At 39.3% G+C, this 21,256-nt stretch overlaps 4 protein-coding genes, 3 long non-coding RNA genes and 1 pseudogene across 13 annotated transcripts; 4 read left to right on the forward strand and 4 right to left on the reverse strand.

The window, feature by feature from the left end:
- Window positions 1-40: 40 nt before the first annotated feature.
- Window positions 41-1,508, reverse strand: LOC124205698 (salivary glue protein Sgs-3-like). Of its 3 annotated transcripts, XM_046603183.1 has the most exons (5): window positions 1,392-1,508; window positions 1,226-1,304; window positions 1,004-1,092; window positions 626-943; window positions 41-595 (listed from the first exon to the last, which is right to left on the reverse strand). In XM_046603183.1, exons 1-5 carry the CDS (start codon window positions 1,410-1,412, stop codon window positions 404-406), a joined length of 699 nt encoding a protein of 232 aa, XP_046459139.1. In that variant the 5' UTR covers window positions 1,413-1,508; the 3' UTR covers window positions 41-403. The 3 variants fall into 3 exon arrangements, with proteins under 3 accessions (XP_046459139.1, XP_046459140.1, XP_046459138.1); XM_046603184.1 differs by having other exon boundaries at window positions 41-478; window positions 626-1,092; XM_046603182.1 differs by having other exon boundaries at window positions 626-1,092.
- A 2,293-nt stretch (window positions 1,509-3,801) lies between these two features.
- On the reverse strand, window positions 3,802-5,140 carry LOC124205700 (salivary glue protein Sgs-3-like). Its single transcript, XM_046603185.1, has 3 exons — window positions 5,002-5,140; window positions 4,831-4,909; window positions 3,802-4,691 (listed from the first exon to the last, which is right to left on the reverse strand). The coding sequence occupies exons 1-3, from the start codon at window positions 5,020-5,022 to the stop codon at window positions 4,060-4,062; spliced, it is 732 nt and encodes a 243-aa protein (XP_046459141.1). The 5' UTR covers window positions 5,023-5,140; the 3' UTR covers window positions 3,802-4,059.
- A 3,737-nt stretch (window positions 5,141-8,877) lies between these two features.
- LOC124205701 lies at window positions 8,878-10,489 on the forward strand. Of its 2 annotated transcripts, XR_006879437.1 has the most exons (4): window positions 8,878-9,244; window positions 9,311-9,771; window positions 9,878-10,017; window positions 10,089-10,489. It is a non-coding gene; the product is annotated as an uncharacterized LOC124205701 (long non-coding RNA). The 2 variants fall into 2 exon arrangements; XR_006879436.1 differs by having other exon boundaries at window positions 8,878-9,771; window positions 10,089-10,477.
- An 84-nt stretch (window positions 10,490-10,573) lies between these two features.
- Window positions 10,574-13,279, forward strand: LOC124205694. 2 transcript variants are annotated; one of them, XM_046603176.1, is made up of 6 exons: window positions 10,574-11,376; window positions 11,451-11,534; window positions 11,608-11,643; window positions 11,730-11,869; window positions 11,936-12,369; window positions 12,477-13,279. In XM_046603176.1, the coding sequence occupies exons 4-6, from the start codon at window positions 11,738-11,740 to the stop codon at window positions 12,856-12,858; spliced, it is 948 nt and encodes a 315-aa protein (XP_046459132.1). In that variant the 5' UTR covers window positions 10,574-11,376; window positions 11,451-11,534; window positions 11,608-11,643; window positions 11,730-11,737; the 3' UTR covers window positions 12,859-13,279. The 2 variants fall into 2 exon arrangements, with proteins under 2 accessions (XP_046459132.1, XP_046459130.1); XM_046603174.1 differs by having other exon boundaries at window positions 11,451-11,643.
- LOC124205689 lies at window positions 13,079-14,823 on the reverse strand. 2 transcript variants are annotated; one of them, XM_046603164.1, is made up of 4 exons: window positions 14,632-14,823; window positions 14,344-14,574; window positions 13,871-14,277; window positions 13,079-13,767 (listed from the first exon to the last, which is right to left on the reverse strand). In XM_046603164.1, the coding sequence occupies exons 2-4, from the start codon at window positions 14,572-14,574 to the stop codon at window positions 13,425-13,427; spliced, it is 981 nt and encodes a 326-aa protein (XP_046459120.1). In that variant the 5' UTR covers window positions 14,632-14,823; the 3' UTR covers window positions 13,079-13,424. The 2 variants fall into 2 exon arrangements, with proteins under 2 accessions (XP_046459120.1, XP_046459119.1); XM_046603163.1 differs by having other exon boundaries at window positions 13,871-14,280; window positions 14,632-14,698.
- Window positions 14,824-15,488: 665 nt separating this feature from the next.
- Window positions 15,489-17,430, forward strand: LOC124205703. Of its 2 annotated transcripts, none has more exons than XR_006879440.1 (6): window positions 15,489-15,841; window positions 15,918-16,241; window positions 16,310-16,400; window positions 16,500-16,800; window positions 16,920-17,186; window positions 17,249-17,430. It is a non-coding gene; the product is annotated as an uncharacterized LOC124205703 (long non-coding RNA). The 2 variants fall into 2 exon arrangements; XR_006879441.1 differs by having other exon boundaries at window positions 15,490-15,841; window positions 16,503-16,800.
- Window positions 17,431-18,198: 768 nt separating this feature from the next.
- LOC124205705 lies at window positions 18,199-19,388 on the reverse strand. Its single transcript, XR_006879442.1, has 4 exons — window positions 19,341-19,388; window positions 19,143-19,280; window positions 18,771-18,914; window positions 18,199-18,396 (listed from the first exon to the last, which is right to left on the reverse strand). It is a non-coding gene; the product is annotated as an uncharacterized LOC124205705 (long non-coding RNA).
- A 126-nt stretch (window positions 19,389-19,514) lies between these two features.
- Window positions 19,515-21,032, forward strand: LOC124205704 (annotated as a pseudogene).
- The last annotated feature ends 224 nt before the right edge of the window (window positions 21,033-21,256 follow it).

Consider the following 21,256-nt stretch of genomic DNA (forward strand, 5'->3'; position numbering starts at 1 on the left):
AGAGATTGATCAGTTCATCAGTCATCCGTTATAGTCCAAATAACTGTAACAATGAATTTATTTGAAAACATTAAAACCTATTACAGTTGGGTATTATAGTTATTTACCAACACGCTTGAAATTATAGCCCAACACTTAAATAACTGTTTGGTAGGCCTTAAACAACATCAAAATTTAAACGATCCCCTTATTCATCAGCATATGCATTTCGTAACACAGCAACACACAAAGTAATATAGGCATAAGGCTGACGTTTGACTATATATGGGTGACGTATTTAGAAACCAATTCCTTTTTTTAAAAAGAGGTTCGGTTGGTCAATTCTCGGATGCAGGGATGTCACTCAGTCATGGTATTCTGAAGCGGAGAACTAGGCCTAGTTGGTCGAGGACCGGCTCTAAATCTAACCAACTGGTTTTTTCGTCGTTGGTTTCTTAGTTGTAGGTTTCCTTGTAGTAGGCTTCTTAGTGGTAGGTTTCACTGTAGGTTTCTTAGTGGTAGCCTTAGCTGTAGTCGGTTTCTTAGAAGTAGGTTTCATTGTAATAGGCTTCTTAGTGGTAGGTTTAACTGTAGTCGGCTTCTTAGTGGTAGGTTTCTTAGTGGTAGGTTTAACTGTGGTAGGTTTTACTGTAGTAGGTTTCTTGGTGGTAGGCTTAGCTGTAGTCGGTTTTATAGTGGTGGGTTTAGCTGTGGTCGGTTTAACTGTAGTAGGCATTTTTGTAGTAGGTTTTACTGTGGTTGCTGGCTTTTGGGTCGATGGTTTTGTAGTTGGTGCGTTTGTAGTGGCGGCTGTAGGTGCTTTTGTGGGAACCTCTGTGGAGGCTTCAGTAGGAGCCCCTGTAGAGGCTTCGGTAGGAGGTTCAGTAGAGGGTTCAGTAGGAGCCTCTGTAGAGGGTTCAGTAGGAGCCTCTGTAGAGGGTTCAGTTGAGGGTTCAGTAGGAGCCTCTGTTGAGGGTTCAGTAGGAGCCTCTGTAGAGGCTTCAGTAGAGGGTTCAGTAGGAGCTTCTGTTGAGGCCTCAGTAGAGGGTTCAGTAGGAATCTCTGTAGAGGCTTCAGTAACAGGATCCTCTCTCAATTGCATATCATAAGCGACTATCGGATCAACATCAACAAAGTCAAACACAAAATTAATATTAAATTAAAATGCAATGATAATTTCAAATTATTTCTCTATCATTTCTTTTTTCTACGTTTTGGGTGTCATTTGATCTAAACAAACACTAACCATTGCTGAGAAGGCTCTTTCCGAGGGATCCAAGGGAATACGGGTGGACACGACCGACCAGACAAATGCAGCAAATTGCCTGATAATTAAAAAGAATGCCAACGCATTGTTATTTAACCTGATTAATTTCCATAACAACTTAAAGCAAAAATAAATTTCGAATTACCAGGAAATGAGTGAGACGCATCGCGAGAGCGAAATTAACTGCAGTAGATTTCTGCGAATGAGTCTATACAAATGATACGATGGTTTTCACTAGCTGCCGTAGAATGATCATGCCGTAGATTTGCTTCCTTTTTATATATAAATTCAACATCGACCACTAGTATTATCCAGAAATTCTTTGGGCTTGTTGCATTGTCTGGTGTAACCCAGAACGTTTCAAATACGCTCTAATGAACCTGCTGAACGACGGGGTAATATTTCGAGTGACAATCGGTGACAAGTGATGGTGACGCTGATACATATATCCAGCATTTGCATGGCCAAAATCGAAGTTTTATGGGCTGTGTGACTATACCCCCCCCCCCTCCCCAACAAAGTGGTGTATAGAATTTGGACACGAAAAATAGAAACTGTTTCTAACAGAAATCCAGATGCCATCAAGATTTGTTCGTTAAGTACGTCTACGTGTCACATGGGACACGGACACGCATGTCGTTTTGGACAAACGCACACGCATTGCATGTGTGTGTGAAAAATGTATAGCTAAAGGCTAATACACAGGGTAGCTAGATACGACGAAAAAAAAACATATAGAAAATGTTTTATAGAGTTGAGTGATGACAGCTTTTCAGCTCGGTGGAAAGACGCAAACAAATGACGTGTCCCATAAGGTGCTAGGTTTCTAGTGACAAGTGGCGCACTTTGTTTCTCTTGCCTGCATGTAACGATACTATTGGACAATAGGAGAAAGGGGACGTCGCTGGGAGTTTCCAAAGTTCTCAGTTGAAATTTAATAGCGCAGTATCATAAAAAACTGGGCTCTGTTCAGTTGCTTTGTCACACTCGGGTTTTACGGTTCATTCCTAGAAATGGACTCTAAAAGAATAATTGTCAATAAAACAACCATATAAAATAGTACTAGACTTGAGAAATGATTTATGCGAATTTCTAATTTCATGATGATCTATATAGAACTTATCGGTCTAATAGAAATAGAATAGCTAAAGTTCAACTTGGATATGATTTAAATTTAAATAATGAGCCCAACAATATTATAAGGGTAACTGATGGGACGAACTATTTGATATTTTAAATATTTCCAATCTGCAGATGTCGAGCGCTGGTGAGAAAGCCACTTTGATCGCTTTTGAGCGATTTGAATTTAGTGGGGAAGTCGATTTTTTAAATTTCAATCGATACTTAAGCACGGCTAATAAAAAAAAAATGGTGTCGTCTGCTTTGATTTTGTTTTTTGTTCACAAGTTTCGAAAAATGGACGAAGTTTGAGATAACAAAGAAGCGATTCCTTTTTTGGAAACGTACACGTGGATGCACGAAAAATATCAGAACAAAGAAAATTATTGAATGTGTTCGTCATGTAAACTCTGTGGTGGCTCTCAATGTTCTCCACTCCATACTGTTTAGCTGGTAAACAAAACTAGGAATATAAATAGAATAATTTTTGAAGCTTATAAATAGAAGAGTTAATCTTGTTCCAGATTTGTGAAATGTTTGTGCCTGACTATCTTTTATCATGTAAGCCCCCTGTCAATGCATGGCAGTTTGTTTGATTAACCTTTTTCTTTGTGCAGATTTGAGGCCTGAGCCAGCGCCAGCCATCGTAACATCAAGTTTTGCTTTTGTTGGCCTCTTCATCAGAATCATCGTTAGGTTATAATTATTTGTATATTACTTCTATTCCTGGCACCTGCTAGACATTTTAATGATGCACGACTTGAAAAAGTGCAGTGAAACAACACATGGAAACTTTAAATTCTCTCATTTATTAATAATTAAGGTTATTTCTGTAAATGTTTTCGTAACCCATTTTTATTTTTATTTTTTAGATACACAGTAGCCTATCCCTCATGATTGGAGAAAACTACCGATGTCGGCCGAGTTACGTACCTCTTCTTCCCCATTTCTTTGAATCCCTTCTTGTCCTCGTGTACACACATGTGTGTGTGGGTGTATTCACGAGTCTGGTGTGTTCATCTTTTCATCCGCGGATGGATCTCTTGTGTATATGCCTGGCCGTATTTCCCAGGTTTAAAGGTAGGACACATTTATACTATTCTTCCTGTTTGACTGTTTTTACGAGTGTTTTTATAAACAATTCTAAATCGTTATGGAATTCGATTATTCTTGAGCTATGCCGTTGTCTAGGACTGTTTTCTCTTGGCGTTTTTCTCTAGTCAGTATAGGGGTTCCTTTTGAAATAACTCAATTGTGAACGATTGCAGATCAGGCCCGGTTCTGAACTTCACAACTTTGTCTGTGGAACAATCAAATTCGAAAATATTTTAAGTTTTGAAACTTCAAGCTAATGGCAACTAGAAATTATACACTTTTGGCAGCAGTGCTGTATAACCAAATTTTTAAACGGCGAAAAAACTAGTGCATAAAAATTGTTGCTGATCAAAGAATTTTATTTTGCCCTTATTCATCAACATGCGATTTGTAGCACAAAAACAACACTCAAATTAAACATATATAAGTAATGCTGATGGTGACTAAATACGTAGGAACAACATAAGCCAATTTCATTTTGAAGATACGAATATTTGGTATAGGAATTTGGGCGATCAATTTTCGGATGCAGAAGCCTTAACTGTCACGAAATTCGGAAGCGGAGAATGGGTTGATCGAGGATCGATCTGACTCCAACTCTAACCAACCGGTTTTTTCGTAGGTTTCTTTGTTGTTGGCTTCTTGGTGGTAGGTTTTTTAGTGGTGGGTTTTTTGGTTGTGGGTTTCTTTGTGGTGGGTTTCTTGGTAGTAGGTTTCTTTGTGGTAGGTTTTTTGGTTGTGGGTTTTTTGGTTGTGGGTTTCTTTGTGGTAGGTTTCTTAGTGGTGGGTTTTTTAGTTGTGGGTTTTTTAGTTGTTGGCTTTTTAGTTGTTGGTTTTTTAGTTGTTGGTTTTTTTGTGGTTGGCTTTTTTGTGGTAGGTTTAGTTGTAGTTGGTGGGTCCGTCGGGGCATCAGTAATAGGAGCGTCAGTGATAGGAGCATCAGTGATGGGAGCATCGGTAATAGGAGCATCAGTAATTGGGGCATCGGTAATGGGAGAATCGGTGATGGGAGCGTCGGTAATGGGAGCATCGGTAATAGGAGCGTCTGTGATGGGAGCGTCGGTGATGGGAGCGTCAGTTATAGGAGCGTCAGTTATAGGAGCGTCGGTGATGGGAGCGTCAGTTATAGGAGCGTCGGTGATGGGAGCGTCGGTAATAGGAGCGTCGGTTAACTCTTGTCTCAATTCCATGTCATCAGCCACTTTCGAACCTCCATAACCGCCGCGAAAAACTTCAACGAAATTCAGTCAGCCCAAAGTAAAAAATATTTATAAATTCACATCACAGTCGAAATAATAACGGTTAGTTTATAATGAATGCCAAATCACTTATATTTCTGGCCTAAAAATTCTAATCGAAACGATAATTACCATTGCTGAGTTGGCTCAACCCAAGGGACTCTAGAGAATACGAGTGGGCACGACTGAAGAGACAAATGAAGCAGATTGTCTGTAATAGTTCAACAGAAACGAAAAAACAAATTCAGATTCAAAATTCGATTCAATCCAAAGTAAAAAAATTTAAAATAATTTTCGAATTACCAAAAATTGAGTGGGACGCATCGTGAAGTGCAGAGCAGTCGATTTTCGCGGAGAAACCTTAAGTATAGGGTAACGCTGGCCGCCGACGAATGGTGATAACTCGTATTGCTCATCTCGCTTTTTATTGCGTTTTAATTCAGTTATACATTATAGAGAAATGCGCAGTTGGGATTCGACAGCATATTCCAAAACATTTGGCGTACACGCTCTGATGAGCCTGGACGAAGAGAATGGGTTAGCTGAAAGTGCTAATGTTGAAGAAATGTGTGCAAGATGTATGACGCACGTCCCTTCCCTTGTGCATATGTTTCAACCGTTTCAACGTTGCTAGTTGCGATATACGAATATCAAATCCGGTTTGAAACCAGAAAAAACAAGAATATCCAAGTGCGTCCTAGATGACTACCTGTGAGTGCTAGACGCATTTCATTTCTCGCCCGAATTTGTGTGACGTGTTGGCATGTAGCAGATTCTCCACACCTGCATTTCACTTCCAAAAGAAAAAAAGGGTTTCAGATTAAAGCGACGATAACAGACATTGATATGAAAAGTTTGAAAGACAGGCTGTCAACACATATGTGAAAATTCGGTGGGGAGACGAGGGAATGATGTGTGCTGACGTGTCCCAAAAGGTTTCCATAGACGAGTTGCGCACATTTTTCTCTTTGCCTGCATGTAACAATTCTATTGGACGAGTTAGACCAAGGGGGAGGGTCGTTCAAATTTTTCCAGGCGAAAGTTAATTGCACGAATATTGGGGTGCCTTCAGTTGCTGTGGCACACTCGTCCCAGGTTGGATGGAGTCCCTAACTGATGGTAAAATATAAAGCAATAACTGTTTTATGATGTAAAATTGATGATTAATAGCTCATTAGCAAAATAAGAAAGATAATGTTTTAATGAAATTATGTGTTCATTCCGATTCTTTATACTTTTGATTTGATAAGCGGGTGCAATGATGATTCGTGACATGTATGTTATAGTCGTCATATGCCGTTTAACGATATAGAACATGAAGCTATAAAGCTGAATGCAGGTTTGAACTTAGGCTTAACTATCTATGTTGTCATTCACACGAATCTGAAAATCGTGTTGAAAAACCTTGATAGGGGGTTTCCGGTCAGGGGAATTTACACATTACCGATCAAGTTTCGGATATTTTACTCTTTGTTTATTTGTCGTGCAGATTCTTCGGAACCGCTTCATCACTGGTCGAATCCAGCTTCGTCATCCAAGAGCTTGTTTGTCCACCGTCTACAGAGCGCGGTCTGTTTGACACGAAAAAGAATGACAATCGCGTATGTATAGAAGGAGGTTTTCAAGTATTACGTAACGTACGTACAGGCAGCATATACGTAAATTGAACGAATCCGCAATCCGACCACCTTATCAGATTTTTTTTTATAAAAGAATAAATTTGAATATCAATGACACAAAATCAAAATTCAGGTGAAATGCGGTTAAATGAGTGCAACCATCTTGGTTTTAATAGCTTTTTTGCTGTCCGGCGGCATACGTGGACGTTTTTCTTATTGTTTTCACTTTTGTTGAAATCATATGATATGTGTTTTAAAAAATTTTTAAGTATTTTTTTTCGCCCACTTTTACCCATCAATAACTTTGTTATCCTGCGGTTATCTTATTCAAGTATACAAAGAGCTATACAGCATTTTAGTTTATAGAAAATAAAACCAGGAAGAAGAAGGAATGGAGGGCAAAAGTAGTCGTATGCTCACTAACTAAAGGGTGAGAGAACGTAATTGACAAGGCCTTAAAAGGAAAACGCCCACACAGAACACAGGAATTGTTATACACACACAAAGAGTTCCCAGTCCGCCTTTTGCTTTACACAAATGACAAACGAAATAGGTTCGCCGCGTCCAAATGATTCAGTGCTCGAATGTGTGAACAAATAAATGACCCACCTCTTTCAAAGAAGATTCAATTATCATTCAAGCGTTGTTATAATCGAAACTTCTATTCAAATCAGGACAACTCGACGGTAGATAAGTCGAGGCTACAAGTTCAGAGTCCTTACTTATAACTAATTAAGCCTCGTGTTTCAAATAAACATTATTCATCTTTTAGCTGTCAGAATTGAACTCGTCCACAATGTCCATCTGACATTAATCCCAATAACACGTAAGTTATGTAACCATGCGAGAGAGGAACACACATATAACGTCAAAGGCGCTGTGTATTCATCGCAGACTATAAGCTCCGATCTTGAAGTAAAAGAATTTCTAAAGGTATTTAGTCTTTTGATTTAAGGTGTTGGCCGTGTTGGCGTATACGTGTCGAGCGCTATATGCAACCTTTTTTGTCGTCAGGTGCAATATTCTTCCTATACGACGACATGGTGGACCCATCAGGACAACGGGACTGTGGACTACCCGGGGTTGATGGCCATTTGATTTCTCGTACACGAAATGAGAGATGAATACGTTCGGTGTTAAATTTTCAAGGATTGAGAACGTCACAAGGAAACATAACAGGGTCGACGGGTATAAAGTCATAAATAAAAGTAGCTTATTGCACCTTGTATTCGGAGAGTTAGAAACTAAATTTAGATCCCACCATTTCAAGCGCCGAGTGTTTTCTTTTATTAGTGTCGCAGTGCTGTTAGTAGTAAACATGCTTGACTGAGTTTCTAAGTAGTCGATTCACTGCCACAGTACGGACGGACAATCTTCGTTGTAACATTTACGTGTATAAGGCAACATTTTTCTCCATAGGGACTTCTTGTAGTGAATCAACCTTCGTTGGGAGACCGCTCATTATAAGGTAAACTGACCTTCTCCATCTCTTGCTTCAAAGTTTAGACTAAAAAACCATTTTGATCTTCTCGATTTTTATGCAGATGAAATCCACGCTGATCCTCTTTGGATAATAATTATACTAAAATAATGTTGAACCGTTCAGCGGATGTCCATCACTGGTGAGAAAATCGCTGTTTTTTTTTTTTTTTTTTAATCGTTTTTGAGCAGTTTGAATTTAGGCGAGGATCGATTTTGAATTTCTATCGATATCTTAATACAGGCTAATTAGTGTCGTCTGCTTTGTGCAGTTCTTTTTCTTTTCAGTCTTCTTTTTTAAAAAGTTTCGAAAAAGAGACAAAGTTTAATATCATGATAAAGAAACGGAATCATCACTTTTTGGAAACGTACATAGATACATGGCTGCACGAAAGATAGCAGAGCAAATAAAATTATAAAAATGTGATCTTCGTGTGAACTCTGGTGTCGCAGCTCTCCACTCCATACTGTTTGTCAGGTAAATAAAACTAAGCTAATACAAATAGAATAATTATGGGAGCTTAAATAGAAAAGTTGAACTAGCAATTATCATTTAAGCTGCCTCCTGTTGATGTATGGCAGTTTGTTTGCACTGGCAGTGCAGATTTGAATCCTGAGCCAGCAGCCATCGTAACAACATGATGCAAGTTTTCCTTGTTCTGGTATTGACCTGTCATCTACTCATCAATAGGATGATGACTTATTTATGTTACTGTTATTTCTGCAAGCAGCTAGATATTTAAATGACTTGCACAAATGCAGTGCACATGCTAATTTACCAAAAATTTGGGATTACCCACTGTCTCGTTTCAACTTTCCTTACTTTGTTTCTGTCAATACTTTTCGTAACCCATTTTTTATTTTTTCATTTATCCCTTTTAATTAGAGATTACCGATGTCGGCAAAGTTACGGATTTCTTCTTCGCCTTTCGTTATCGTGTACACCCATGTGAGTGTGGGGGTATTCACGAGTCTGAAGCCCTTTTTCCTATCCCGCCTGGGCCTGGGGTGTTCAACTCTTCAGTGACCGGGTGAAACATTGTGGATCCTTTGCCGTATTTCCCAGGTTTAAAGGTAGGAATAATTTATCTCTGTGTTCTTCCTTTTTGACTATTTGGTGGCGGCTGTGGCGTTGATTATAAATCGTTCCTGAGCTATGCGGTTAACTGAAACTATTTTCTGTTGCCGTTTTTTTGGTTTTCTCAGTCAGGGTTCATTAAAAATCTCATTTTTGTTAGAACGACTAGAGATCAGGCACGGTTTTGTCCAACTTTGTCTGTGGGTAAACATAAATCAAATAAAAGTCAAGAGGCATCTGGTACGACCCACCTCAAATTCCAGTCGAATGTCTTATTAAGTCAAGTGGTGAAATAGTGAAATACCAGAGAAGAATTGCTGAAGTCATCGATCCTCTACATCCTAGTTCGAGATGTGTTTGAACATCGAAGGTAGGCCTAACGACGGCGGTCAAATGTGAATTGCTTCGAACGTCGGGTCATTAAACAATTGATTAGGTGACTTTGTCCAGCCAGCGAAATGTGACCGGTGATATTGACGCCATACCATATACTGCCTGACAAGAGTTAATATTTGCTAACGTTCAAGTGCTCATTATATTGACTTATAGCCTACTAACACAAACAGAAATCACTTGAAACGCGCGTGTCGGCTCGTGTTGACAATAGAAATCGTTTGGATGTTGATAAGGGAACGAGGAAACGATACGGTGAATGAACCTACCACTCAGCAAATGAAAATAATCATATTTCCCTGATTTATCTGAGCACACTACCGGTCTAGCTTAAGCGTCAATCATGTATCGGTTATCGAGCATAGCTTCACTGAATATAAAAGCTCGGCTGCACGTCTATGGAGTATCAGTTCTCTCTTCATTTGACTCCAGTTGGTGCATAGAGATCCTTTACCAACCCGGTAACTTAAAGCCAAACACAAAGAAGCGCCGTTTTATTTTAAGGTAAAAACGTTAACTATTGCAAGTGAGCTGTCAAAACAGCTCAACTTAATTGTGATAATTCTAGGACGATTACTTTTACATATTCAAATTTTTACTGATTATGTAGAACTGAAAATGAAGTTGGCAATGATCTTCCTGTCCATATTTGTGGCCATTTCCCATCAGCAATATTTTCATCCGCGGATGATGTTCGGGTTCCCTTGGATGTCACCGTTTGCTCAACAACCCATGCCCATCTACAATTACGTATAGTGTTGCTCCGATTATTTGTTCCAATTCCATTACATCATCTCTATTCTTTTATCGCATTTCTATAGAATGAGGAGGTATACCCTGAGCCGATGGGATTGAGCAGTCGCAATGACATCGGTCAAGATGACGAATTTAACGATATCCAATCAAGAATCAAGGGCTTTAGCAGCAACTTTAACGGCTTGAGCCGCTACCGACCGAGTCCCTCTCTCAATGACCAACAGAGCGCGCGATTTTTTTTCAACTGGGCCAACACGGGCAACAACGCTAACAACAACAACTTCAACAATTACAATCCGTTTTTCAAAACAGCGACGTTCACTCTCACTTCGACGCTGACCTTGGCTTCCATCCAGACTTGCGTCCCATCATTTCAGGTGACACCTGCTGCTCCTGCTTGTCGTCGCAAGAGAAGTGAAATCGAAGATAACACCGCAGAGCAATTTCCAATCACCCCATCGGAAACCCTAAGGCAACTATTATATACAGAACTATACTTTGATAAACACTATTTTTAATAACAAAGGTCTCGAATTCCGTTCCCAGATTGATGCCCACGGCTCTTTCGTCACCACAGGATCGCAGCGTTAATACACTTTTGTCTTCTAGAGATGACGTCTCTGATGAATTGTCGACGACAGATCATTTAAGAGAGAAACGATTCTTCTACGCCAACAAAAACCTATTTGTAGTTTCTACAACTATAACCTCATACGCATTCGTTAACACAACTGTCACGGTAACTGTTAATCTAATCAATCCACCACCAGCTGTTCAATGTTCAGCTGTAGCTGCGGCTGCTGTGCCACAGTGTGTTGCATGTTTGCCGGCAGGCTTCATCGTGTGCCCTGCTCCAGCTGCGGGTTAAGTATTTAGAAAAATCATAAAGATTGGACTTAAAATGATTTAAGTTTACTGGGCGAAGTGAAGTATCACAATGTAGTATGCTTACACATTCAGAAACACAAAATGAAATATTTATTTCGATACCCTACTTTGTTATTGTTTGATTAATTTCTACAGGATCATATAACTATCCTTATTTCGTCTTATTTAGATATGTGCTACTTACTTGTATAAAATTTCGTTTACAAGTATACTGCAAATATACTGCAAGAATCTTCACTCTTTTTAGTTGGAACTTTAGGGAGAAAGTCGTATGCTGTGGGACATGCAAGATTCCCTCAGAATATGATACTAAACATTTTATTAACTATACATTTTCAAATCCGTTAGGTGGTATCAAATAATGTGACTAGCAAATACGGAACGCTACCGCACGTAGCGTACACGTCATCGTGTGGGGCAATACGAAAGTATCGCCTGGATGTTGATAAAGGAAGCGAAGAAACAGTAAGCTGTCAATAACCTAGCATAAAGCAAATAAAAGTTATGAAATTTCCCTGACTCATCTTTGCAAACTAAAGGTCCAGCCTAAGCGTCAATCGTGTAACATAGGTTGTATCAAGCATGTAGCTCCACCGAATATAAAAGCTAGGCCGTACGTCTAGGTGAGTATCAGTTCTCTCTTCATTTGACTCCAGTCGGTGCTTAGAGATTCTTGTTCAACCCTATAACTTGCAGCCAAACACATCAGCAGCTAAGTCCTTTAACTTAAAGGTATAAAAGTCTGCTTGCAGAACAGCTCATAATTTAAAAATTAATGGTCACAATTATATTAACTTTTTTCTGATTTCTATATATAGTACTTGAAATGAAGTTGGCCTTGATCTTCCTGTCCATTTTTGTGGCCATCTCTCATCAGCAATATTTCCATCCCCGGATGATGTTCGGGTTCCCTTGGATGTCACCGTTTTCTCAACAACCCGTAGCCGAAAATGATTATGTAATATTGTTGCTTCAGTTATTTATTCCATTGTTTCATTTATTTTATTTTATTGCATTTCCATAGAACGAGGAGATATACCCAGGCCTAATAGGATACAGCAGTCGCAATGGCATCGATCAAGAAGAAAGATTTGCAGATACTACTCAGTCAAGGATCAAAGGCTTCAGCAATAATTTCAACGGCTTGAGCCGCTACCGGCTCAAGCCCTCACTCAACGATCAGCAGCAGAACGCGCGATTTTTTTTCAACTGGGCCAACACGGGCAACAACGCTAACAGCAACAACAACGGCCTCTTTTCAATATTCAACAGCATTCCTCTTTTCAAAACAGCGACGTTTACCTCGACGCAAACTTTGACCCTCGTCTCTGTCGTGTCTTGTGTTCCAATCGACCAAGTCATTGACGCGCCCCCTGCTTGTCGTCGCAAGCGAGAAGATACCCGTGAAAATCCGGTGGCAGACCGTCAATTTGAAATCCATCCTTCAGAAACTATCAAGTAAATATTTAACAATTTAATCATTTTTTGTCTGCCTAAAACGAGATTTGTTTCGTAGCTTTTTCTTTTACTAAAATTCGTTATTCATTTCTTTTAAATATCTACAGAGTCATTACAACAGCCACAGAATCTGATTCCTCGGCAAATGATCAAAGCTTGGATCTTCTTTTGTCATCCAAAGACGATTTTAGTCAAAGTGAAATGGAAATAGGCCCAGGTGACAAGAGCAATTCAAGAGAGAAACGATTTTTCATCAACAGAAACCAATTTATTGTCACTTCAGTCGTTACCACATACGCGTTTGTCAATCAGACTATAACGGCAACTGTCAATCTGTTGAGCCCATTACCAGCAGCAGGTGCTCCAGTTCCTTGTGTCCCCGCTGCCGCAGTTATTGATCCTACTACTTTGGCTGTTACTACCCCGGCAGTAATTTGTGTACCCTGTTTACCAACGGGCTTCATTGTTTGCCCTGTCGCTGCTGGCTAAACCGAAAACGGCGATAGTTCGTTTCACATGTGAATGGATTGAAAGACGAAATGTATTTAATTCACGACTGTGGTTTCTTTTATGAAAACATATACTTTTAAGTTGAGGCGCATCTTTTGTACCAATAGAACACATTACGATAATCTACTCCATTTATGCAGCACTATCCTGGTATCCTGCTGAATTTTGTTGAGTTCTTATTTGATTAAAGTAATTTCAATTTAATTTGCATTACAATTTGTTTTCTCGTTTATTTTTAATACGTATCGACTGCTACCTACATTTGATGTATTTTTAAAAAGTATGAATGTGGGTAATATAATGAGCGATACAAATATTGAAACCAAATTGACTTCCACCACCAGAATTCAAAATGTGTCTCGATAAATAAATAAAAGCTGATTCCTAGTACGAAAAATGATAAGGTCCCAGAAAACTTGTCGATAGCGGAAGCGATTTTTTTCTTCTAATCACAAGAGTAAAGCATTAATAGCGATGAAAAGCTGTAGCTGTGTAAAAATGGCAGACGGAATAGCGTAATATTATTCATTTTTTTTTGTACAGCATTAGCCAGGAAAAAGGCTGGTGTAAGGACAGACGGAATAGCCATAAGGGAGGCAAATCAGTCCTCCCCCGGGATTTAACAAAGTGTTTAAAAGGCTGACGGTCTTTGTAACGGTCGTCGAGAGAAACGAGTAACTGGTCACAGTAGTTGTCGTCACCAAGTGGACGAAGAATCGTTGTCCTCTCGAACGCACGGCCGGTGTCGACACCAACGATTCCGCCGTCGCATCCGCATTCAAATCTTCGTTCATAGAAGAAACGAGTCCGTGATTCAACGTCTGGTTTTTTGCCCATTGGTGATGCTCATTCGACAGATCCAGTGACGTAAGTTCCGTCGGCTCCACCCTACACAAATGAGAAGCAACCAAATCATTTTGTCGATTACCTCTTTTTATAAAAATTCTCCCGGTGTAAGAATAGGTCAGTTTTGTGTCGATGTTGCACTTACGGCTGCACATCTGTTGGAGTGATGGCGAATTCAGTGTCTTCCGGTTTGCTGATGTCCAGAGCGTCCAGAGGTGCGACGATTCCGCCGCGTCTCTTCCGGCGACATGCGATGTCAGCCGCCCCGGTGTAAAATTGGGCACTGGGAATGCACGACTGGACGCTAGTAAACGTCAACGACGACGTCAACGTGAAGGTAATCGTTTTCACTTTCCTGGTTATCAAATTGGGACTGGCCAAGTTGATGAGAAATCGCGGGTCGTCCTTTTGCGGTTTGGGTTGCAAAAATGACGGCCGGAAACGAGTCGGGAAACTATTCATCGTCTTCCTTCTCCCTTGAACTTGAACAGGAAACTGATCCTCTCCTTCTTCGTCATTTGGATTTTCCACAGCATTCAAATAAGGCCTGGCCTTCTAGAAATTCATTGATTATAAGGTGCAAACGAAATTATAAATATTTTCAAACTTGAATTTTACTTGTGGAAATGCGGAGGGACTTGGTGGCATAAATGGATGGAACGAGTCGTCATCGTCGCCTTGATTATCATCAGCGTAGTTAACGGGCTGGCGATTGTAATAATCGAAGGCAGGCCGTGGTGAGTAATAACGCGACAACCAAAAGAGTCTCTCTGCCGTCGTCGATGGCTGGTAGAATTGCTGGTGTGTGAAAACCACCAAGACCGACAGAACAATCACAACGATTTTCATCTGTAAAACATATGAGAAAATTATGCTAACAAAAGTTAATCAATTCAACTGTATTACCTTAAAATGATGTGTGGAAGAGCCGGTCCTTTTACCGCGGAGGTTGGCGAATTACAAGGAGATCGAGGAATATGTGATCGGTTTTATACTCGGTGGCCTTTTTCAAATTGGGATGAAATATGTATAATTTCCGAGTCAACAGTCGCAGACACACGACACCCAAGCAGGAGTAATGAATTGACAATAATTTATTAATTCACAGTCCACAGTTGAGCGTGTGTTTATAATAAGGGAGACCCACTTTCGTCCACCTGTTGGTATGCAGAGGAGAATGCGGATGCCACACCTGGTGTTGCGGAGGTCGACGTCTCTCCTGTCTCCATCCAGCTATTTTTAGCGAAAAGTATTAGTATATACCCTGATTATTTATGCGTTTCATAGTCTTTGCGAAGTGAAAAAGTACGGAACGACCAATGTTCTTTCACCTCGTATATTATCTCGCACAACTGCACAACCTGAAAGCTTAATTGGCTAATAATGAGCGATATGCTGTGTTTTTCAACATATTTTTAAGGTCTTCCAACTCTATGCTATTTTTAACCGCATTCAACAGACTGGGTGATACTATAAAGAACAGCAGTGAGCCAGTGACATTCAATAACAAACAATCTTAGTGCTGTGAGGGGAGAGTGAGGTGGAATTAAAACAAAAATTTTGCTATGGCACCTTCGATCAATTATTCGTACGACAGATGACCATGGCTTTATTTAATCAGTGCCTTTAACTTTGAATTCGTGTTTCAGATTTCGCCAATGATTTTGAAAAAAATATTTTATTTGGCGGTCGAGTTGCATGAATTGGCAACGCTGTTTCACCGTTTTCGCCAAAGTGCGTCTGCTTGCTGATCAGTGATCACTTCTTCTTCGAGCAGCCAGGAAGTACCGCAGTTCCGTCAGCTTAAAAGAGTTATTGTGCATTAGAGCGTTGCATAGACTGTAAAGATGCCAACTCAGCATAGCGTTGCATTAAAGTTTCGTCCATTAAACTGTGCTTTACTATGGCGAATATTTACCAATTATGTCTGTTCACTCCAAGTCTTCTTTTGTCTTTCGATTGCCCAATCGTAGGATCTATGGCATACTTGAGCGTCCCGTCACCCAGGTTGAAACAAAGAAGTCAATGATCCAAATGTTAGAAACCACCCAGAACTTCCCTCGTCATTAACAGTACAAGAAATGAGCCATTGTTTGGCCTGCATGCTGAAAACCTAGTGAGTATGTGAAGAAAGTTGTGTTCTGTACCTTTATTGAAAAATGTTTAACCATCACATTACTCGAATTAAACAGCAGTCCACTGTCGAAGTTATCTCTGCTTATGAAGATATTTGCCACAATGAAGAAAAAGTACCTGTACCTGATGAAGCAAACAGAGTGCCAGCCACATCTACCTTAGTAAATGGCCAGACAAATGTTTCGACTGAAAAGGCAAGAATTCCAATGTGGATCGCAATTACCTTTAAAAGAAAGTACAAGCTGTAAACAAACTAATGCTTTGGAGGATGTAGCTGCTTGTAGGTTTGGCTTGATGGAGCATGAAAAGGCTTTATCAAGAGAGCTATATCCAATCTGAAGTAGAAGGTTCCCATGAACAGTTAACAAATGATCATTAAGGTGTAAACAATCTAAACTACCTTATTTTTGTCGTAGAAGACCTTAATAATAATTTTTTTATTTTTTAGCAACGACGATGTCTGGAACTTGACGAAGAAATCGGTCGTCATTCGTCAAAGTTAAGAAAGGAGACCAGTGCCTGATGAGAACTTGTCTGAAGTAATTCTTAGATATTGCCTAGTTTAACTATAGTTCAGTCATTTTTTTATGTCACACATGCCTGTTTTTCTCATTGTAATTTATTTATTTTTTCCAAAGTAGGATTAAAAGCTTCTTAAAAGGTCTGAGCCTCTTTGTTGCAGTCCGATGTGTACATGAATTCTGTGCAACCAGCTAGTGAACGATGCGGTGAGCTGTTGCATGCAGACTGCAGTGTTCTGGTGTCGTTCGTTCATTGAACTATAGACCGTTCAGTCGTTCCTTTATCGTAAGAAATCTGACACGGTGTGTAAAATTGTTTCCACTAGGTGGCAAAGAAGGTCAGCATTTCGTTCTTGATGTCGAAGACTAGTGACATCTTATTTTGTGCTTCTAAATAAGTGCTTAAAAATTGTGTAAGGTACTTGTAATCTTTATTTGTTTTTCTCTAGTTTAGCGTACATTTCAAGTAAATCCTTTTTGGTATCTATTTTACATTTTAAATCTGTATTGGTTCATTTATGTTCTTTTGCTTTGTAGATTTCCATGGCCAGTTTGTTGTTTGAGCTGTTTATGGTGTTGCTGTTTGGGGTGCAGTGGTTTTGCTGTCATTTTCCAGTTGAAAAATGCACTGAAATGAAGCTTGTGCAGACTTGCAGTTCAACATCACACTTAAATGTGTCATTTTTCTATGTTGGTGTCCGTGCAGTGTTGATTAGTTGGGTAAAATAGTCAAATGTTGCCTGATGGCTGTCGGGCTTATTTTGTCGATATGTCGTCTCTTGCTACCTGTACCGCGGCGTTGAGGTAATGCGTGATGTGATCGTTCACTTATTGACTTTTAATTAAAAGCTCTATTCTTTATTCAGTTTAATCGTTTGTCTGCCGTTCCATAGACTTGACCCATTGGTAAAACTGAGGAACCGAGGTTGCTGAAATTCAAGACTCGTCAATAAATTATGTAGATGTAGACAAATTACAAGTGCATAATCTGGGCTCCCTTCTTTTCTGTGGCCCCGTTTCCCTAACTAACCACTAACCAACGCCCGCCGGTGGTCACTCACCCGCTGTGAAACCAGGAGGAGGGGAGGGCTCTGGTCGAACGGGGACTTGGAAGGCGCATGATCCGATGAAAACTTTTGGAGGGTCATGTGTCTAACCCGGAAGCCTAGTATGACTACATCTCCCCGGAAAAACTTGCCTCGTACTTCTCTCTTCTTCTCGGTCCAGATAAATATCTCTGGGGGCCGTAGACATATCCTATAACAGCATGTGCGAGTTAAAACAATGCATCCACTACCCAATGAAACAAATGGCCATGGTTTATTTTTTGTGGAAATCTCCGTCAGTCAAGTTACAAAGACGTTGCAGATTTCCGCAAAACTAAACCATCGCTTTTTGTCTCATTGCCGCAGCGGTGGTGGCGGGTTGCGTTCTAACTCGTGCAGTAGTAAACCGTCTTGAACCGGACGCCCTGTTTAATGAATTTTTTGAACATTTTAAAAAGAAAATAAAATTAGTTCATACAGTGTGTTTATTTTATTTATTACATTACATGGTTTCAGGTTAAATATTGGTTTATAGGGTTAAAGGTATAGATTTAAGGGTTGGTAGGTGTATGTTTTCGCGGTTTGAAGGATTGGAACGTATATGTTTGTGGGGTTTGGAGATTAATTGGTAGGGATACATTTGTAGGGTTATAGATTAACTGCATTTTTATCCAAACTTGAAATATCCTCCCTCCAACATCCACCACCACCACTTTACTTTCCCAACCCCAAAAACATGTTTATTATTTGTTTGACATGAACATCCCATATTTGTTTTTGTTGCTTCTGAACTTATAAACGGTAAACTGCAATAGTCACGATGACAATTTAACAAAATATGATGCAGCTTCGGTAATTCAAAATCAGCAACAAGGAACGGCCAATTGAACTTGATGTAGAAAAATCTTTCACCAGCATAGGCTTCAACAACGTGCCACATCGGACAGCAACTACGCGAACAATGAACACTAAACCAATAACCAAAATGAAATGAATTAAGCTTCAGCATCAATGGAAATTCCATCTGAAAAGACAGAATTAATGACACTTTGTGGTTTTAGTTAAACCAAATATTCTGAAAACAATATCTGATAGCTTTTGTAGTATTGTTGAAACAAAAACAAAATGTGTGATTTAAACTACAACAAAGAAGAAAGAGAAGCTAAGACTTTAACTGGATGTGAACCCTGCTTTAAAAAAATCAATTACTATCTAGCAGTAAATTCTCACGCGATAATAAAAAAAAATGAAACAAGTATAGCTAAACTATGAAACCTCTCAGTGTCAGTTAGCAAGCTTTTTGAATCAGCCAGACAATTAGAAAGTTGATTGAAATAATTACTTCAGTTTCTAATGTTTCTCCATTTGACAAAACACACAGCAGTGGAGTAGCCTACAGGTAGCAAGAGGAACACCCTTTATCAGCTGGCTGCATCAAATCCATATGTACATTGGGCAGCAACAACGAAGCTCAAACTTTACCAGACTGTTTATCACAAAAAAAAACTCAATTACTATCAAGGACACAGCAGATCAAATGACAAAAACAAAAAAAAACATTAACTACACAATCCTTTGAAATAAATGTTGCAAAGGATCCTACAGCTAGCGATTAAGCTTTCCCAAGGTAGACAACTATAGTTCTACAACAGGTAAGTTAAGACATAGTCACCAACTAACTAAGTCTCATAGTTAGAAAGTTGAACATGTTTACCTGATTTGTTCTGAAGTGTTTCTTACAGAACGTACAGCCGGTACGTACCGGAAAAAGAGACATCTTGGCAAATTGTTGGCCACATGATCAGCTGAAATTTCCAAGTAGAAATTATAGGCTAGGTTACCACACAAATAACTAAATTCACGCACAAAGAATTAAGATTCAGTCAAATCTAACAATCCAAACAGGAATTACCATTTTTGGAAGAAAATTAGAAAATGATCAGGAAAGAAAATAGCAAGGATTATCTAACGCTTTCAATCAGTGCTCGAAAAAAATGGCGGTGGTCTTGCGTAGCGAAGACTATCAGTTTTAAATGTGAAACATAGATGGCGATGAAACTTGTAATTTAGTCTGCTGGCTAAAAAAGAGAGTAAAAAAAAAGTCGAATAAAATGTCTACAATTGTTGTTCGCGTTTTCCGTAATTTTCAGCAGTTTGTGTCAATTAGACCCATTTCTAATTATCCCACATCATTTCGTAAAAATGAAGAAATTCAAAATGTGAAAGGTAACTTTCATCTTTTTAAACTGGGGCTTAGACGCTTAGTATAATTAGATTATTTACACGTGAATGTGCTGTAACCTGCTTTCTGTTAAAATTTATTAGGAGATGACGAATTCCGTTCGCTGGATCTGAGTGCAAACAAGTCGTTGAATATGAGATCTTACGGACGTAAAGTATACAAGAGAGCAGCAGTTCATGTTCCAACAAACACGCTTTTGATCAAGACTGGCCCTCAGTCAGGCCAATTGCCAGGTCTTTCCATCCAGCTAGTGTCCTGCTGCCCTTGCATCAGGGCTGGGTTGTTCCGGGGGCAACACCACCCGGTAAATTTGCCAATGCAGAGTTGATGAAGATCCCCAACTTTCTTCACTTGACACCACCCACTATTGAGAGACAATGCCAAGCATTGAAAAGTGAGAACCCTGCAGTATAATAGATGTTTTAATTAATAAAGCTTTAATCATTATTTGTTTGTAGAGTTCTGCACAGAGTGCTGTAAGAGTTGAATATCAACAAAAAGATTGAAAATCATTCAATCACAACTAGTGTTCACCTCAATTCTTTCCCCTCATTGAGTGATGCCTGAGCCAGAATTGTAACACTCCAGGTCTGAATAGAAGAAAAACATAACCGCATTTGATTTCCTGTTATAAAAGTAACTCTTTTCTCCCCTCATGTAGGTGAAATTGAGCTCTTTACCACAACCATGCCAAGGATAAATTCCTCTTTTTCCTGTACCATCTGTACGTTTTGTAAGAAACACTTCAGAACTATTCAGGTAAATATGTTCAACTTTCTAACTGTGAGACTACAGACTTAGTTAGTCGGTGACTATCTCTTAACTTATTTGTTGTAGAATTTTCAGTTGTCTACCTTGTAAATGCTTGCTAGCTGATAGGTTCTTTTGCAACTTTTAATCTGAAGGATTGTGTTTGCATAGTTTAGTATAACTTATGTCATTTTTGTTTTTGTAATTTAAGACATTGTTTCCTTGATACTTATAGTAATTGAGTTTTTTTTTTATAAATAGGATTATCAGTCTAGTAAAAGAATGAGCTTCTTTGTTGCTGCCCAACGTAGGCTACACATAGATTTGATGCAGCCAGCTGAGCGCTTTAACTCATGTAAATAACGTAAAGTGACATTTATTCCTCTAGATTAATTCATTTCATTTTGGTTATTGGTTTAGTGTTCATTGTTCGCGTAGTTGCTGTCCGATGTGGCACGTTGTTGAAGCCTATGCTGGTGAAAGATTTTTCTACATCAAGTTCAATTGGCCGTTCCTTGTTGCTGATTTTGAATTACCGAAGCTGCATCATATTTTGTTAAATTGTCATCGTGACTATTGCAGTTTACCGTTTATAAGTTCAGAAGCAACAAAAACAAATATGGGATGTTCATGTCAAACAAATAATAAACATGTTTTTGGGGTTGGGAAAGTAAAGTGGTGGTGGTGGATGTTGGAGGGAGGATATTTCAAGTTTGGATAAAAATGCAGTTAATCTATAACCCTACAAATGTATCCCTACCAATTAATCTCCAAACCCCACAAACATATACGTTCCAATCCTTCAAACCGCGAAAACATACACCTACCAACCCTTA

This window comes from Daphnia pulex, chromosome 10, assembly GCF_021134715.1.
Source record: "Daphnia pulex isolate KAP4 chromosome 10, ASM2113471v1".
NCBI classification, from domain to species: Eukaryota; Metazoa; Arthropoda; class Branchiopoda; order Diplostraca; family Daphniidae; genus Daphnia; species Daphnia pulex.

What these genes read in the sequence shown, in the direction of transcription:
- LOC124205698 (XM_046603182.1), bottom strand. Translation starts at nt 1,412, where the DNA reads ATGCGTCTCACTCATTTCCTG. An exon ending in AAAGAGCCTTCTCAGCAATG is followed by an intron (nt 1,093 to 1,225) that starts GTTAGTGTTTGT and finishes TTGATCCGATAG; the next exon opens with TCGCTTATGATATGCAATTG. An exon ending in CCAAGAAACCTACTACAGTA is followed by an intron (nt 596 to 625) that starts AAACCTACCACA and finishes CCTACCACTAAG; the next exon opens with AAACCTACCACTAAGAAGCC.
- LOC124205700 (XM_046603185.1), bottom strand. Translation starts at nt 5,022, where the DNA reads ATGCGTCCCACTCAATTTTTG. An exon ending in TGCGTCCCACTCAATTTTTG is followed by an intron (nt 4,910 to 5,001) that starts GTAATTCGAAAA and finishes GAACTATTACAG; the next exon opens with ACAATCTGCTTCATTTGTCT. An exon ending in GTTGAGCCAACTCAGCAATG is followed by an intron (nt 4,692 to 4,830) that starts GTAATTATCGTT and finishes ATTTCGTTGAAG; the next exon opens with TTTTTCGCGGCGGTTATGGA.
- LOC124205689 (XM_046603163.1), bottom strand. Translation starts at nt 14,574, where the DNA reads ATGAAAATCGTTGTGATTGTTCTGTCGGTCTTGGTGGTTTTCACACAC. An exon ending in GTCCCTCCGCATTTCCACAA is followed by an intron (nt 14,281 to 14,343) that starts GTAAAATTCAAG and finishes ATGAATTTCTAG; the next exon opens with AAGGCCAGGCCTTATTTGAA. An exon ending in ACTCCAACAGATGTGCAGCC is followed by an intron (nt 13,768 to 13,870) that starts GTAAGTGCAACA and finishes TCATTTGTGTAG; the next exon opens with GGTGGAGCCGACGGAACTTA.
- LOC124205694 (XM_046603174.1), top strand. Translation starts at nt 11,738, where the DNA reads ATGAAGTTGGCCTTGATCTTCCTGTCCATTTTTGTGGCCATCTCTCAT. An exon ending in CCGTAGCCGAAAATGATTAT is followed by an intron (nt 11,870 to 11,935) that starts GTAATATTGTTG and finishes GCATTTCCATAG; the next exon opens with AACGAGGAGATATACCCAGG. An exon ending in CATCCTTCAGAAACTATCAA is followed by an intron (nt 12,370 to 12,476) that starts GTAAATATTTAA and finishes AAATATCTACAG; the next exon opens with AGTCATTACAACAGCCACAG.